The 16747-nt window shown below is 34.6% G+C and overlaps 1 protein-coding gene across 6 annotated transcripts in view; it reads right to left on the reverse strand.

Annotated features, from left to right (window-relative positions):
• The window catches only part of Sec16 (endoplasmic reticulum export factor secretory 16), a 43636-nt gene extending 27270 nt beyond the window's left edge, over positions 1-16366 (reverse strand). For 2 of the 6 annotated variants that reach the window (XM_085192510.1, XM_085192512.1), the window contains exons 1-8: positions 15987-16358; positions 12983-15747; positions 12193-12449; positions 11942-11989; positions 3536-3667; positions 3063-3257; positions 2566-2659; positions 211-264 (exon numbers count right to left, since the gene is read on the reverse strand). In XM_085192510.1, the coding sequence (XP_085048636.1) occupies positions 211-264; positions 2566-2659; positions 3063-3257; positions 3536-3667; positions 11942-11989; positions 12193-12449; positions 12983-15747; positions 15987-16055 (3614 nt within the window). In that variant the 5' untranslated portion in view covers positions 16056-16358. Of the gene's footprint in view, positions 1-210; positions 265-2565; positions 2660-3062; positions 3258-3535; positions 3668-11941; positions 11990-12192; positions 12450-12982; positions 15748-15986 lie in introns of all 6 variants that reach the window. The other 4 variants (XM_085192511.1, XM_085192515.1, XM_085192514.1 and 1 more) reach the window with 4 other exon arrangements.
• Between the last annotated feature and the right edge of the window lie 381 nt (positions 16367-16747).

Below are 16747 nucleotides of genomic sequence, written 5' to 3' on the forward strand. Positions count from 1 at the left end.
GGAATGTATGAAGAATGAAAAGCATGAAGTGGACGTGCACTCAAGTGTTCTACATAATATGTATATAATAAAAACTAATTAACACGAACCTTCACCCAATAAGTCTACATACAATATGTACATCAACACAAACTAATTCAACCACACCTGTTACAACCTACAAACACGACACAACAGCCGAGAGTGGCGTCACTGCGCTGGCTCACTCACCTGTCAGAGCAGTCCGTGCGCAGTGAGGCGGTGTCGCGCGCGCGCACGTAGTACCTACACCAACCACACTATGCAAGTATGCTCTATGCGCTGTGCGTTATGCACTATGTACAGTAAAGCATCAATTATCCGAACGTCACCCGACCAGTTTATTGATGCTTGTTGAAAATATGATTGAATCAATAAAATTCTAGTAAAAGAACGATTTTGCTAACACCCATATCCTTCAAGTAGTTCGGATAACTAACATTACATTGTACTTTATGCACCAACATGTTATGCGACAAAGCTGCGTACAGTTCGCATATTAGTGTATTTATTTTAATTTTCCACGCTGTATCCCATATATCGCACGGTAGGCAAAGAGAACCTGGGAACCTATGTTAAGACACTCCGTTCATTAAGACACTTTCTGCCGAATTCTGCGGCATTGCGTGTTGAGTGGCGCAACTCAACTAATGTGAAAATATTAAAAATTTAATTTGAGGATATGAAAATTTTAAATATTTCATTTCCTCCAGAGAAAATGGAACCCAGAACCTGACTCACTTAAAGTCGCACGTTTATGCCCCTGCACCATGACTGACTTCATCTCATTTTTTATAATATTTTTGAGATCATTTAACCTAAATACACTAGTATGCGGAAAGTACATTTTGATTAGTTGTATATTATTATCTATACAGTATATGTATTATTATATAATTATTAATATAATAAGAAAGTATATGAGCTAAATAAAACCGTTAAAAAATGGCGTACATTGAATATATTTACAAAATAACTATTGAGGCATAATAATCCCCTCAAGGAACTAGAACAGTTATAGAGCACAAATCGACAAAAAACTGTCTGTTTATTTGTATGTTTGGACATGCTAATCTCCGGAACTACTGGACGAATTTGAATGAAACTTTTTTGGTTGTATAGATAGCTATTATGTCTAGGCAACATCTAGGCTATATTTTATTTTGAAAATCTGGATATTTGATATGGAACCTTAACAGCCTGTCTAAACTATAATAGATATAAGTATACTGCCTTGGGGAAAATTGAACAACATGACAAACAATTTCCAACCACATAACAAAAATGAAGGTCTGAACTATCTAACGTGGAATAATAGCAGCCCATCTAATCTCTAAGTGATATAAATATAGCGTCTTAGTAAAAGTTTATCAATATCACAAGTATTTTCTGTCCATATAATAAAAAGGAAGATCTGGAGCTCTAACAGCCCAGCTAAACTTTAAGAGATATGAATATAATGGCTTTAGAATAGTTGTTCAACGTGGTCAGTGTTAAATGAAATCAGATTATTATTCAGACCTAATAATTCAAAATAACATAAGCTAGGAGTACCTCCACGCGGTAAAGGTGGTAAGGTTCAGGTCTATTTTATTATGGATTAATGGTTGTTTTATTATTGAAGACTTTACCTCGCCCCTGAAGAATAAGTAGGATTCTAGATGGACACTCTTGCATCCCCCGATTAACACAATAATTTTATAGCTGCTAACAGTATAATAAATAATTAGCTTTAAATATCAATACTCAATGTATATTATTATAAATATCAAGTATCACCAATGGTCGTATTTTTTAATTTAAAGCAATCAAGAATCCTTATAGAAATTACGATAATTTAGAAAAAAAAACATACTAAAAATCATTATAGTTGTCAGTCAATTCTGTTTATTAAATGAATAATCATGTAGTTCAAGAAGGCGAAGCCGCGGACGGGACACAAAACAATAATAATCAGAATAGAATAACTGTTATTAAGCATTAAGCAATTATTGCGTTCTATTAAATCCTCTACATAATTGTTTTTTTTTAATTAAAATATGTTTTTACTTCTTATTTTAATAATTTCAAGTTTGATAAATAATTACTTATTTTATTATATATTTTCTAAGCAAAGTTAAAAAAAATATCTTCATTACATTTAAATTAAAATTATGTCAAATTTTTAAGCTGTCTTTACTTTTCCCGATATATATATTAGTATGATATGATTATTATTAATAAGAAGGTGGTGAGCGCATCATTATTGTGTGATGATGATGATTAAAATGATGATATAAATGCTCCCAAAATCATAGTGTAGTGTCTTATTTTTTATAGTAGTACATATTATGTATTTTATTTTATTATAGTAGTATATATGTAAGTATTATAAAATGATATATTAGCATTTAATATCTTCTTAATTTTTAAAATTTATTAATGGTGGTACAGCTTTAACAGTAATACTTGTAAAAAAATAATATATAATAATATGTGTATGGCGTCTGGCTTGTATCGACTATGTGGCTTGTGGCTCATAGTGTATATTTTGTAGCATGTACGTACGTGTCTGCTGCCTTTAGACCATTGGCACTAGAACGACCAGAATGTACGCTGCCTCGCTCTTCTACTCTGCCGTCGTAGCCCAGCCCACCGTAACCTGCAACATTTAAATAAAAATAATATTTAAAAAAAATCATAAAAGATGTCGGTAGGCAGGACGGTAAAATGAAAATCCTTTGTTTCCCTTAATGAGTCACAATTACGTTGAATGTATTGAAAAAATAAATTAAATTGGACCACATCATTATTTATTAGAAACTTATTTGCTGTTTAAATTAAAAAACTGTTTATTTTTATTTTTTAGTTTTTTAGTTTATGTTAAAAATTTATAGCTTTGCTAAATTGTTTTATTGTAGTGCGATGTTAGATTTCGACACTATATAGAGCAACATTTCTCATTCGGCGCCAAGAAATCGGCGGAAAATGTGGAATGAAGTGTTTTAACACTAGGTTCCCTCTGCGTACCCTGCTGTGTGCGGGATAAGTCCCACAATACCCACCATCATACAGGCTAGCGCCGTACAGGCCGGGGTGCAGCAGCTGCTTGTATACGCGCATGTAAGCGGCGGGGTCGCTGCGGCGCAGGCGCTCGTAGTACTCGTACTGGCGCCGCTGCGCCTCCAGCGCCTCGTCCCACGCGCCTGCACCCCCTGGGGCTACGCTGGCCTCCAGAGACGGGGCTGCCATGCCGTACCCTTAAAATGTATATATTAAACGACTGTAAATAACACTACAGAGAATAAAAACAATTTAAACAAGAGGCTTACAATAACAAACGTTTTGGAAGATATTTTGATTTTGAATTGTATAGCAATCAAGGCAAGATTCCTAAAGATTTACAATAAACATTAAAAAGTACAAATTACTATTCTATGCACTGATTTATAAACTCATAATATAATAATTATAATTTAACCTAAACTTTTCTAAATAAACGCAATATTACTATTTACTCCACACAACAACTACAAACCTTCATAATAATGATGATGTCGATGTCTACGCCTTTCGTCGCGATGTGTGCGTCGGCGCGGTTCTTCCCCGTCCTCGTCGGTGGCGGTCGCCTCCCGGGATCCCGCACGAGATCCCGATGAGTAATTTTCTCCTAAACATGCATAAATATTAATTTAAATACGATCGGAGAGTGAAGGCAGTTCAGAATATATGTTTTATAGTAATATTATAAAGCGAAAGTGTGTTTCATTTGACCACGCTAGCGTGGCCGTGTATAAAACGTAAAAGCTAGTACCTACATAATAATATACCAATAATTTTAAGTCTGTCATTATGAAAGTTTAAAAAGTTGACACAGCATCAATAATATAAACAACTTAAAAAATATGAATATAAAATTCATTTTGATTGCAATAAAACAATGCTATTCACATAAGACATTTTAACCTTTAAGAGATAGCACTTTCAAGACCTTTGACGGCCTTGGTGTATGAACGCACCATAACCAATTTAATACTTTTTTAATGTTATATTATTACAGATAAAAGCTCAACGAAACATGTGTTCAATGAAATATTTAAAAGAGCCTGAATAAAAAATAAAAAATAAATCGGCGAGTTAAATTACTCAGGCGAGAAAAAGGCTTTTTAAAAATTATTTATTTAATTTTATAAACAACCTTTCTGTTTTAAAGCAAGTTGAAGACAGAGAATCTTTATTAAAATTTTATATAATTCAAAACAGTTAAATCAGCAAAATACTACAACACTATTGTTCGATTCCGCGAGGTGCAAGTGCGGCGTCATCGGAATGTATCCTTATGCTTATGTAACTCCTCCCTCCTTAAGATGGAAGCTGGTCCTGCAGGTTCCTGAAGCGTCCTCGCTGCTGGTTTCCTCCGGGACTCTGGGAAAATGCTCGTAGATTTTCCAAAAATAACATTTATTATAGTAGTATATAATAATCAGCTCAGCTTGAAACGGCCAGGATAATACTCTATTTCTTTATTTTCTCCTCTCCTTCTAGGGTTTGGATATTATATACAAGTTGATGTATATAATCGAGGGGTATATATTCTAAATCCTTCTTTTAGGTAAGAGTACCCTTTGTTACCAAGTATAAGGGTTGGAATGAGGAATAACTAGGTTATATTTATCATTAGAAATGGAAGGAATTTCTAGGATGGAAATTAGGAAATGTTCTGTACTATATGCTTTCATCATAATAGACACTTTGATTTATTTATTTGAATAGGTTTAATGTTTACAAAATTAAAACTACATATATTTTTTATGAATTAATAAATTTCCTTATAATAATTAGTAGTATCTAACTACTATCGAAACTAAACCATATATAATACCATGATTAACTCTAGAAATAGTAAAAATATTTTTTTTTTTTTGTTTTTTTATAAGTAAATCTAACTTATATTCTATTTTATTTCTATAAACCTTATATATCCTTTAAGATGAAGTATTCTCGCATACAACAAAATAAGTTCTTTAAAATAATTATATATTATTATATATAGTATTTATTTGTATGTAAAATTATTATATATAATATTTTTCTGTATATAGAACTATTATATATAATATTTATTCGTTATTAAGTAAGTAAAAGCAAGGTTAAACATATCATTTTGTTTAAGAGTTATTCTTTAATTAATAAAATCTAAATAATAATAATATAATAAAATTCCATTATGTATGGGATGTAGGGTTATTTTGGCTCTTGTGTAGAACACGAGGGACCTGAAATAAGATTAGGCCTTCGTAGCAATTTATAACGAACTCTATTAGAGTTAGAGTTTGGATGATTTTTTATAATCTCCTTTATATAGTAAGGGTGCAAATTAATTATCTTATACGGACCTTTGAAATCTGGTATGGCTTTATCTCTGAGCGCCGTCTTAACTACTTGCTCATAGACTGTTTCACCTACCTTATGTGGTCTTCTTATGTATTTCCTTAAAGATGATACTATTTTCTTCTCAGTATTATTTACTTTGGTACATACGTCCTTTATCAATGATCTAGTTACTCTATTATCAACTCTGTACTTCGAACTGGATGTTATTTTAGGGTTATATTTCGAACTGGGCGTTATTTTAGGGTTAAACTGCCTAACTTGTCTGTCATTATCGTTATATTTAATTAGTAAGCCTTTATTTTTGTTATCTGTTTGGGAATGGTTAGTGGACACTAAGTTATTAGGAACAATAGTACTGATACTCGTACTGTCAGTCTCTGATGTGAGAATCTTATGTCTGTCGTTGTCAGGCTCTATGTTGTTATCGTTATTATTACTAGATACAAGGGGTACCTGCGCTATGTTTTCACTAGTTTGTGCACCTACGTCTTGGGATATACTGTCATTTATAATGTCGTCTCTATTATTATTAGAATTTACGGTTGATAATGATTCTACATTTTTGTGAGATATTTTATTCATAGGAAAGGCGTCGGCTTTTATATTTTGTTTGCCTTTTTTATATATAACATTATATGGTCGTAACTTAAATGTACCTATGTTACATATGGTTCGTCCTTCTGAATTGGTATTAATGACTTTGGTTATAAATTTTCCATTTTTAACATTAATAATAGCAGCAGGGGATGTTAATCCCTTAGACCAAATATAGTCGTCGTAGATATAAAATCCGTCAGTATAGTTTGTTTTTAACGTGATAAGTTTTTCACACTTTGGTTCTATTTTTATAAGTTTCTTATTATAGTCGAAATAAATAGGTATGTCGGCTGTCGCTGTATGTAGTATTTTATTTTTCAAATTAATATTGCTAGATAATGATTTTAATAAATCTAGACCTATAAGTCCTTTGTATTTAGGGTCGAAATCAAAAATAAGGAATTTATGAAGAATGTCAGTATTAAAGATTGGGGGTAAGGGTAAATTCGCTACATGACTATGCTGTGTTGTCGCATGAGCTGTTTTTATTTCAAATGGTTCATATTCTACACAATTTTGAAAAATAGAATTAAGTATAACTTCTGGTGAGATAAGGGATCTAGAAGCTCCTGTGTCAATTAAAAACTTACCTTTAAATTCGGGAATTACTATGTAGGGTAAATGATCTTTATCATGATTATTTATTTTTACTATCTCTTTACGTCTGGGTCTATGCCTAACGTAAAATCCTGCTGGTTACTTGTTTCGTCATTAACTGGTTCATAAGTATCCTGCTCGTCTGGTATATGTATATTATCATAATAATACTCACCTGGGGTGTAGTGTTGGGAATACTCATTGAGTTGTTGCTCCTGTGGCTCGTCTGTGTAGAAGAGTTCCTCCACTGCGAACTGCGGCTTCTCTGGTTTATTTGTTGACCTCATAGTCACATCTGATATTTTTTGGGGTGGATTTATTTGCTGGTGAGGGATGTTACCTCTATGATTAATAAAAGGTCTATAATTACCTGAGGGTTGTCGGTTGGTTAATCTAAATTGTGAATTTGGAAATGGAATAAAGTTTCTATGATTTTCTTTAACCTTACTTTGGGGGTTTGACATATTAAAATTATTATTAAATCTATTGTATGTGAGCTTAGCTTCTTCTTGCCTAGCTTGTACAATGGCTAGTTCTAATGTGGTAGGCCTGGCTAGACGCACACCTATTGAAATTTGAAAGTCTAATTGGTTCGTATATTGCTCTATAACCATGTTTTCATAATATTCTTTGTTACTATGTTTACCTACGGACAAAAGGGTGTCAAGTATGTCTCGAAGGCGTTTCCCAAAAGTTTCCGCGTCTTCATTTTTATTACGTCGCGTTCGAGTTAGCTCTTGCATTAGTTGTATTTCGTTCCTAGGTTCACCTATTCTTCTAATCAAAGCGCGTTTAATCGCGTCCCAAGAGTCTAGAAACTCTTCGTATGCTATTGCATCAATTGCGGCTCCACTGAGTCTGCTTTTGATTAAACACACAATAGCGGGGTGGTGTTTCGCTGCGCCCTCTATTAAGCTTAATATATTATCTACTCTTCTAATATAAAAATTCAAAATTTTTGAATTACCATCGTAACGTGGCATAAAATCTGAAATTAACTTAAAACTAGAATTCTCGCAATTTTCAAAAGACATTTTATCTTTTAATCACGACTAACCTATTTAACAAAATAATTCAAACAAATAAAATATGTCAATTCAATATAATATTTATTAAAATAATATTTTATTATTTCATTTAATTATTTATTCATTATTTCATTTAATTATTTATTCATTATTTCATTTCATTTATTTATTATTTCATTTCATTTATTATTTCATTTATTTATTATTTCATTTCATTTATTATTTCATTTATTTATTATTTCATTTCATTTATTATTTCATTTATTTATTATTTCATTTATTTCTCATAAACTTATTCAATAATAGTAAATGCCTATCGCGATTTGAGCTATATAGACAGATACAAAAATACGGAAGGAAATATAGCATAGGAACTTGGATAACAAAAGTACTCACCAAAGAAACCTCTGCATCTCCAACCGGGACTCAACTGCTTGGCAGAACCTCCGATGCTTAGGTGCTCCGCCGGTCTCGCCGTCGTAGATTCCAGTTTCAGTTTATAGACATTTATTCTCAATAAGACCTAAGCCACTTACTTGAGAACGATACTTTAACACAATAGTTAAATTGTCGTTGTCAATTATTACATTTACAAATACAAACTTATAATAATTTAAGATTAAGTTGCTGTGACAAAAATAGTAAATTTTGTACTTACTTAACACATTGTTAATAATTATCGCGAACATATTTAGCCAATTGAAATTTGAATGTGTTAAATGAGTTAACATTTTTTATAAGTGATGGTACTTTATTGTAAAATTGCGCTCCTTCGAAAGTTATCATTTTTTTACCGTAATTGGTCCTTGTTCTGGGCAGCACCAATAAACTAGCTCGGCATTCACGAACTGAGCGTCCACTAACATCTTGTATTTTAGTAAAGGATATATTACTATGTACGGTTTTATTAAGTATTTTTCGTATATAGATACAGATGTTGTAGACGTGCAGTTGGCGAATTGTCATTATTTTTGTGTTTTCATAAATTTTTGTTGTTGATGCTAATCGTGGATAATTAAATATCAGTTTAATGCATTTGTTTTGAGCTCTTTGTATGTTTGATAATTTAGTTTTGGCGGCACTACCCCAAACCTCTACCAGATACAGCAAATGGGGTTTGACTAGCGTATTATAAATGACGTAGCGCATTTTACACGGTATACACCTTACAATGTTACGCAGTGATCCCAGCAGCGTCGAGAGTTTGTTTGATATGTGATTTAAGTGTGCGTTCCAAGACAATGTGCTATCCATAACTATTCCGAGGTATTTTTCACTGGTTTTTTGCTTAATTGGGAGATTATTAATAACGAGCGGTTTGTGTAAGGAAATAGGCTTATTTTTAGCTTTAAAAATTATGTAACATGTTTTGGAGACATTTATGGTTAGAAGATTGTATTGGAACCATGTATATAGCCTGTTTAAGTCTTCTTGAGCTTGTGCAATGATAGTGGCCATAGATGATCCAAAATAAAATAGACAGGTGTCATCGGCATATAGAGTGAGATGCCCATTTAGCCCAATTTCGGTAATATTATTTATATAGATTAAAAAGAGCAGTGGGCCCAAAATTGAGCCTTGTGGAACTCCGTAATTTACATGGACAATACTACTTTGATATTTGTTATTGCCCATTTTCACCACCTGAAATCTATTATCTAAAAAAGACTTAAACATATTTAAGGCAATTCCTGTAATTTTTAAAGTTTCTAATTTTTTTATAAGAAGGGTATGACTAACTGTATCGAAAGCTTTTTTTAGATCAATAAATATCCCCAAGACATATTTTTTATTGTCAATATTGGATCTAATTTTAGTAACTAAATCGATCATTGCAGATAGTGTATTGCTTTTTGGTCTGAATCCGTATTGCCTTTCCGAAATTAAGTTCATGGAATTCAAATAAGTTTCTAACCGATTGTATATTATTTTTTCTAATAATTTTGATAGGACAGGCAAAACGGAAATTGGCCGGTAGTTGCCTGGGTCCGTTGTAGACCCAGATTTATGAATTGGAGTTACCTTCGCGACTTTTAGCGTATCAGGAAACTTTCCCTGGGATAAAAGTTTATTAAAACACTCAGTTAATTTAGGTGCTATTATATGTTTTATGCACTTCAAACATTTTGTATTTACTCCGTCTATACCTGTGCTGCAATTCGAATCTAGATTATTAATTAATTTTAAGATTTCCATGGAAGTGCATGGTTTAAAAACAGAAAACTCATAAGTTAATTGAGGGACTATTTTAGGGAGGGCTGGGGTGGTATCGTTATGAAATTGTTTAGGTATCTTATCTGCTAGTTGCGACCCTATTGTGGCAAAGTAATTATTAAAGGTTTGACATATGTTAGTTGGGTCAGAAATCTGTATAGAGTTAACTACTAATTTTGGAGGTGTATGGTTAGATCTGATTTTATTTACTGCTAGAGAGTTGATTAAATTCCACATCCTTTTCGGATATTTGGCGCATTTTATGAATTCTTTATAGTAGTAAGAGTTTTTTGTGTCTTGAATTTGTTTAGCTACTTGAATTTTTTTTAGGATAAATTTTTCTTGTAAATTATTATCGTGGGGTGTTTTAAGGCATTTAGCCCATAATGTGTTACGTTGATTAATTTCGTCAATGATGTATTTATTAATCCAATCGTTTTGAGGTGTGTTTAATATTTTAGTTTTGAGAATTTTATTTGTTTGTATACAGGATATTAATTTATTTTCAAGTTGTGTATAATCATTACTTAATTCCTGAAAAATTACGTTTTCTATTGCTTTGTACAGATTTTTGTAATTAATTGCTTCATATTGATATATTCTTCTTAATAGATCGCGGTAATAACGATAGAAACCGTTCGCGGGCTTTAAGAGTTTGATTAAAGCCAAACACGCCGCGATCCTACCGACTGCGCCAGTTAAATTACTCAGGCGAGAAAAAGGCTTTTTAAAAATTATTTATTTAATTTTATAAACAACCTTTCTGTTTTAAAGCAAGTTGAAGACAGAGAATCTTTATTAAAATTTTATATAATTCAAAACAGTTAAATCAGCAAAATACTACAACACTATTGTTCGATTCCGCGAGGTGCAAGTGCGGCGTCATCGGAATGTATCCTTATGCTTATGTAACTGGCGCCGATTTATTTTTTTTTCCATACAAACTTTCAACCCCTATTTCAAGCCTTTAGCCTTTAGTGTCCAAAATCCACGTTTCTACCATCAGCCGTTACGGCTGTGCGTGCGTCTTACCTCAGTCAGTGGGAACATGTTCTTTCATATATTATATAGATAGATAGCGGGAAAGAAAAACTTTAAAAGACCTCACCAAAGAATAATAATCTATTTATCTATTTTTTGTATCAAAATAGTTTCAATCATTAATTTAAAAACAAAAAAACGTAACGTTTCATGCCTTAATATAATGAATCGATATGAATGTGTAAAATGTAAATTTTAAATTTCACACAACATTCTTGAACGATTTGGAATCTAATGGTGGTGTAAATAATGTTTAAATTGCAATGTAAGCGTACTGTTATTGAAACTCAATGAACCTTGCGGCATGCATAATAAGACTTCACACAGTGTTTTTGTGACAAGTAACAGAATTGCTGGTTTCTACGTAATATGTTAATAGTTCTATAATAATATATCTCTACAAAATATATTTTTTTTAGCTTCACGCTGTATACAGCACACAGTAGGGTAGGCAGAGGGAACCTAGTGTTCAGACCCCGTTTGACCTTTTCCGCCGAATTCTAGCGACATTGTGTGTGGAGTGGCGGAGCTCAACGCCGGGATTTTGGGTTGGTGGCAGAGCGAAAAAAGAAAAAATTAATAAGTAATAACTCATTTCTAAATTGGTATATTTCAGATAGTGATTTTTTGTATAGATTTAATAACATATCTAATTGATAATATTTGTGCATAGTTAATATTTGAATAAATAATAATATAATACTTTATTGTACAAACAAAACATAAAAAGTGAATGTGTATGTTGTAAGTAGAAATTCTAATCGCAGAAATATTTACAACTATTTTTTTATTCCTTGATTTAGTTAGATAAAATATGGTATTCGTTTTCGTTCGGTTTGTAATGTCTGTTAACTAAAAGAAGTAAAGAGAATAAAATCATAATATAGATATAAACATAGAAAAAACAATCCATTACTTGACAAAAAAAAACAGATGACGCCTATTTACAATACTATCACTTTCAAAACAAACATATTATAAGAAAAAAAAAATTAAACTTAATTTATTAAAAAAAACAACGAAAAGAAATGTAAAATGAAAACACCGCAACTCGCTATACAGTATACAGATACCTTTTGATTTACTACTATCTGACTTAGCATCGCCACTGAACGTTACGACTGCAACACAAATATACAAGTAGCTATACTGTCTACCCAATATTTGTATAGACAAACAATAAGAAAAGGAATTCATTATTCAACAATTAAATTATAAAAGCTTCAAATTAAAAAAAAAAAAACACGAAATCGTGCTTTATTGAGAAGAAACAAATTACAAAACTATGAAAGTGTTTTACTATTATCATTAGTGATGTGCTCACCTTTCCGTCTATCATCATCATCCCTGTCCCGGCGTAGTGATGTCAACTTTCTAGGATCGATGTCCCTGTATCTGGCCTCGAACCTGTCCCTGTCGCGGTGTCGATCGCGTCGGTCGCCGCGACGGCCGCGCTCCTCGTCGTTTCGACGTTCCCTTTCTATAGTGTTGTACCGACGACGTTCTCTGTCGTCGTATCGCCTGTCTTTGTCGTCGCCGCGGGGGGGTTTGGATGACGTGTAAGATCCTTCCCTATATTGTCTGAAATTTTGTTAAGAAATCGTTATTTAACAGTTTTTTATTTGCGGGTATTGATTTCGTATTGTTGTACTGATTGTGGAAGTATTTTTTTCATAATAAGAAACTTTATGAACCGCGTGAAATGAAGATAAGAAATTGCTTAATATGTTTCGTCTTAAGTCTTACTTAACGAGTAATACGTAAGTAGTTGTTCATTTGTTGCAACTGTTACTTTCAAATGCTATGGAAAAATTAGATGATCTCTGTATATGACACCTACACACGAAATTGTATAAAACTCAAATGTAATGTCATACAGATATATATTTTTTACTTTCTCACGCTTTATCCCTAGCGGGGTAGTCAGAGAGAACGGAACGCCAAACCCTACGGTCTCTACGTACCTCTTTCACCTTGTCCACTGTCATCAACCTATTCATACATGCTTACGTGACCTTTCTCCAGTAACTTTGATACTTTGTATTCAAAGGTGAACCGAGGTCTCCCCCTAATTAATAATAATAATAGGTAATAAATAAATACAATAGACCCACCTGCGGTCCCTCTCCTTGTCGCTGTAGTAGTCGGTGTCTTCGGTCTCGTATCGGTGGCTTCGTGTGCTGCGTCGGTATCTGCGCGCGTCAGGGCTGCCCTCCTTGTCCCGCCTGTCCCTCTCCCTGTCCCGCCGCCTCTCCGGATCGCGATCATACTTCCTATCGCCTCGAGAGTAACGACCCCTGTCCTTGTCACGCTCCCTGTCCCGGTCTCTGTCCCTCGACTTCTGCTTGTCCCTGTCCTTTCTCGGGGACGCCTTGTATGCTTTGTCCCTTTCTGAATCCTCGGCCGAAGAGACGCGGTTGAGAGATTGTCTCCGTGAGTTGTTCGGCGGATATTCAGCGACGTCCGCCGCGTCGTGGCTCCTCTCCTTGGCCGCGTCAGCCGCGCTAGCGGTCAACCCGTCGTACGTTATGACGCTTAGGTCTTGTAAGTTCTCGCCCTCCATTGTAATTTCTCTTTGTTGTTCATCAATGGACGCGCTGTAATCGGGCGAGGTGGCGTTGCTGGCTTCGCGCGCGCCTATCACACTCCTCGAAGGGTTTCTGGGTGGCGGCTCCGTGTAGTCGGAACCGTCGACATTTTGCTCGCGAATGTCACTCCGACTCGAGTCAGGCGGTATGGGGTAGTCGTGGTCGACTCCAGTGACGACTCTGTGTTCATTAACAGGTGTGAAGTTGGAACTTTGATACTGTGGATATTCATCGTTACTGGGCTCGCCAGGCACCATTCTATCGAGGCCCACGGGCCGTCTGTCCCCTCCACGGGTAGTGGTGGGTGGTGCGTAGTTGTCGGCGGCCTGCTGGCCCTCGGCCTGTCTGTAGGGCCGACCGCTACCGTCAGTGGGCTGCCCGTCTATCTGACGGTCCATATAATCGTCGCCGACGACTTGGTTATAGGAGTTGTCAGTCTCAGTCTGTTGCCCGGGCACCATGCGCGCTAGACCTGGAGGGGGTTCGTCGCCTGAAATATTCAAAGTTTGGTTGTACTCAACTTCCTGCTGTCCTACCCCCATTCTTCTTATTCCTGGGGGAGGAATATTTCGGCTAAAATCAGTATTCTCACTGTAGTCACCACTAGATAAATGTGCTGTCTGTAAATATTCATTCCTATCATTCTGTGGAGCTATTTCTAAGTTGTCGGGCACTTGAGGTTGGACAGGCATGGATCTGTAGCTGAGGACCTGAGGTTGATCTGGTCTTTCTGAATTATCAGGAGTAGTTTCTAAATTGGCACCAAAACTAGCTGACAACCTGTCTTGATGGACAACTTTATTGACAGCACTAGGAGATGTAAGGCCCGTATTGGGCATGTGAGGTACAAATGGTTGAGGTTGGCCACTTGTGGGTGCCTTAGCTATATTTTTATGTGAGAAAGGAGCCCCACTCTTAAATGGATTTTGATTCGATGATGCCTGAAAACTGGTTGAAGGTAGAAGAGGCACAGAAGAAGGTGGAGGTAGACTAGTAGTAACCAATTGAGAAGAAGATGGTATATTTATTGGGGGTAAAGGCTGCAAAGGCGTAGTATTGGTCAAAGAAGAGTTAACTGCTTGTACAGGATTTAGTACATGTTGCGAACTAACAGGTGGTGGAGGTGGCATAGATTGTGACATAATTTGATTTTGTGAAACAGAGAGTGGAGAAACAGACGGCTCAGGTGCTTTAAATGGTTCAATTTTATGTTGCACTTGTTCAATATTATGGCTGGGTTGTTGAATATCTAATGGAGCATTTTCATGGTTGGCAATGTTCATTTCCTGTACTGAGGTTGCTAATTCATCATAACTTTCCCTTCTATTAACATTTTGGGCATCACTTATTGGAATAGAATCTTCATTAGAATGTTTGGACCACTCACTGTTAGTAAGGCTCATATCATTTAGCCTAGAATGTGAGAAATTAAAATTGGTAGCATCTGTATTAGGACCTGGGCTGCTTTTGCTTGAATTTCTTGATTGATTTTCACTTCTATAGGTACCTTCTGATTGTGTATGTGGGCCGTCGCTAGAGTCCTGTGACATTTGTGACTCTATTGACCACTGAGGTGTTAAATTTTCTAGATTAATTCGTTTTCCTAGGGCTAAGTTAGGTAATTGTTCCTTCACAACATCTTTATCACTCAAACTTTTTACTTCTTCTGTCTTTTCTTTCACTAACGTATTACTGGCATTTCCTTGAACAGGAGGTGCAGGGACTATATTATTTTCATTAATTAAATTTTCATTATGTAATGGTTCATCTTGATTATTCTCTAAGGGTTGCATAGAGGAAGGTACTTCTGGTTCCTTTTTATCCTCCATTGACCAGTTCCAAGTGTTTGTGGATGCAAAACTTTCTTCTATAACATTGGCATTGTTGAAAGCTTGTGGTTGAACAGCTGGTTGCGGAGGAACAGTTTGGTTAATAGAATTTTGATAATGTTTAGATGAATCCTCCCATCCCCATCCCCAATTGTCTTCCCACGCATCCCCATGACCTTCGTTTTGGTTAAAATTTTGTTGCTGAGGTGGCTGATTATGAGTATAGTTCTGTTGATATGATTGTTGATCAAAATTCTGATTGACATAATTTTGATTATATTGTTGATGTGGCTGTTGATAATATTGGTTTATATTATTTACATAAGGCTGTTGCTGTTGATACACTTGCCCATATTGTTGGTTGTATTGTTGTTGCTGTTGCTGGGACATTTGCCAAGACTGTTGTTGACTTGGCGGTGGCCCCTGGTATGAAGGAAACATGTTCTGTTGATTTCCATATGGCTGAAATATTAATAAAAAAGTCAAAATAAACTCATTGCTTTTTATCTCTAGCACTTAACTTAATAAGTAGGGTTATTTCACTCCAAAATTAAAATTTACAAAGTAGACAAATATATCAATGTCAGATTGCTTTCTAATATTCTATAAATAAATGACATGATAGCATTTAAAGCACTTAGTAAAAACCATTGGACCACGTCATTGTTTACGTCTGTTATGATATAACATTTGTTACTTACCTGTGGTGCAGCATAGGCCTGCGCATCGGGCCTTGGGGCCGCGCCGCCTTGCTGCTTCATCCACGACATGCTGCGCTATCCTCGCTTACGTAACATTCGTGAAGACAACTCCTCGCATATGTTTAGGCAAACAGCTTCGTCACTATCACACACAGCGAAATCAAATTGAAAACACTTTCACTTTTACACTATATAATATCACAGCATTATTGTATTCAACAATATACTACCTGAGCTTTTTAGTATTAAGATATTTTTTTGCTTGTATAGGCGTATTTTTTATTTAATTATTTCATTTATAATTTCGTAAAAAATTTTTGACAGCAACACATCGATCGAAGGTGCCCTGTTGGCAGTGTCGCCATGCTAATTTTGTAACTAGCAATTGAATACAGGTAATAAATTAAGTACAAAATATTTATTTATATTCTTTATTGCACAAAAAAAATGTACAATAGGCGGGCTTAACGCTAAGAAGCATTTTCTACCAGCCAACCTGTCATGTTGGAAACAAAATGTGTAGGTGTATATAATACGTATTTCTTTAATAATAATTGTAGTAAACAATGGTTTTTATTGAAATTTTTTATATTAAATTACATATTTGATAAGTACTAAAAAAAGTGTCTATTACTTAATTTATAGATGTCTGTAATTTTTGTGAACGTAGAAACAAAGTTTTATACGTTTTATCCGTCTTAGGTACTTACTGTATGTCATTAAAAAACAAATGACGATACCGTATATATATTAAGTTAAAC

Source organism: Heliconius melpomene, chromosome 11 (assembly GCF_056956725.1).
Source record: "Heliconius melpomene rosina isolate 202511_hmr_F chromosome 11, ASM5695672v1, whole genome shotgun sequence".
Taxonomy (NCBI): Eukaryota; Metazoa; Arthropoda; class Insecta; order Lepidoptera; family Nymphalidae; genus Heliconius; species Heliconius melpomene.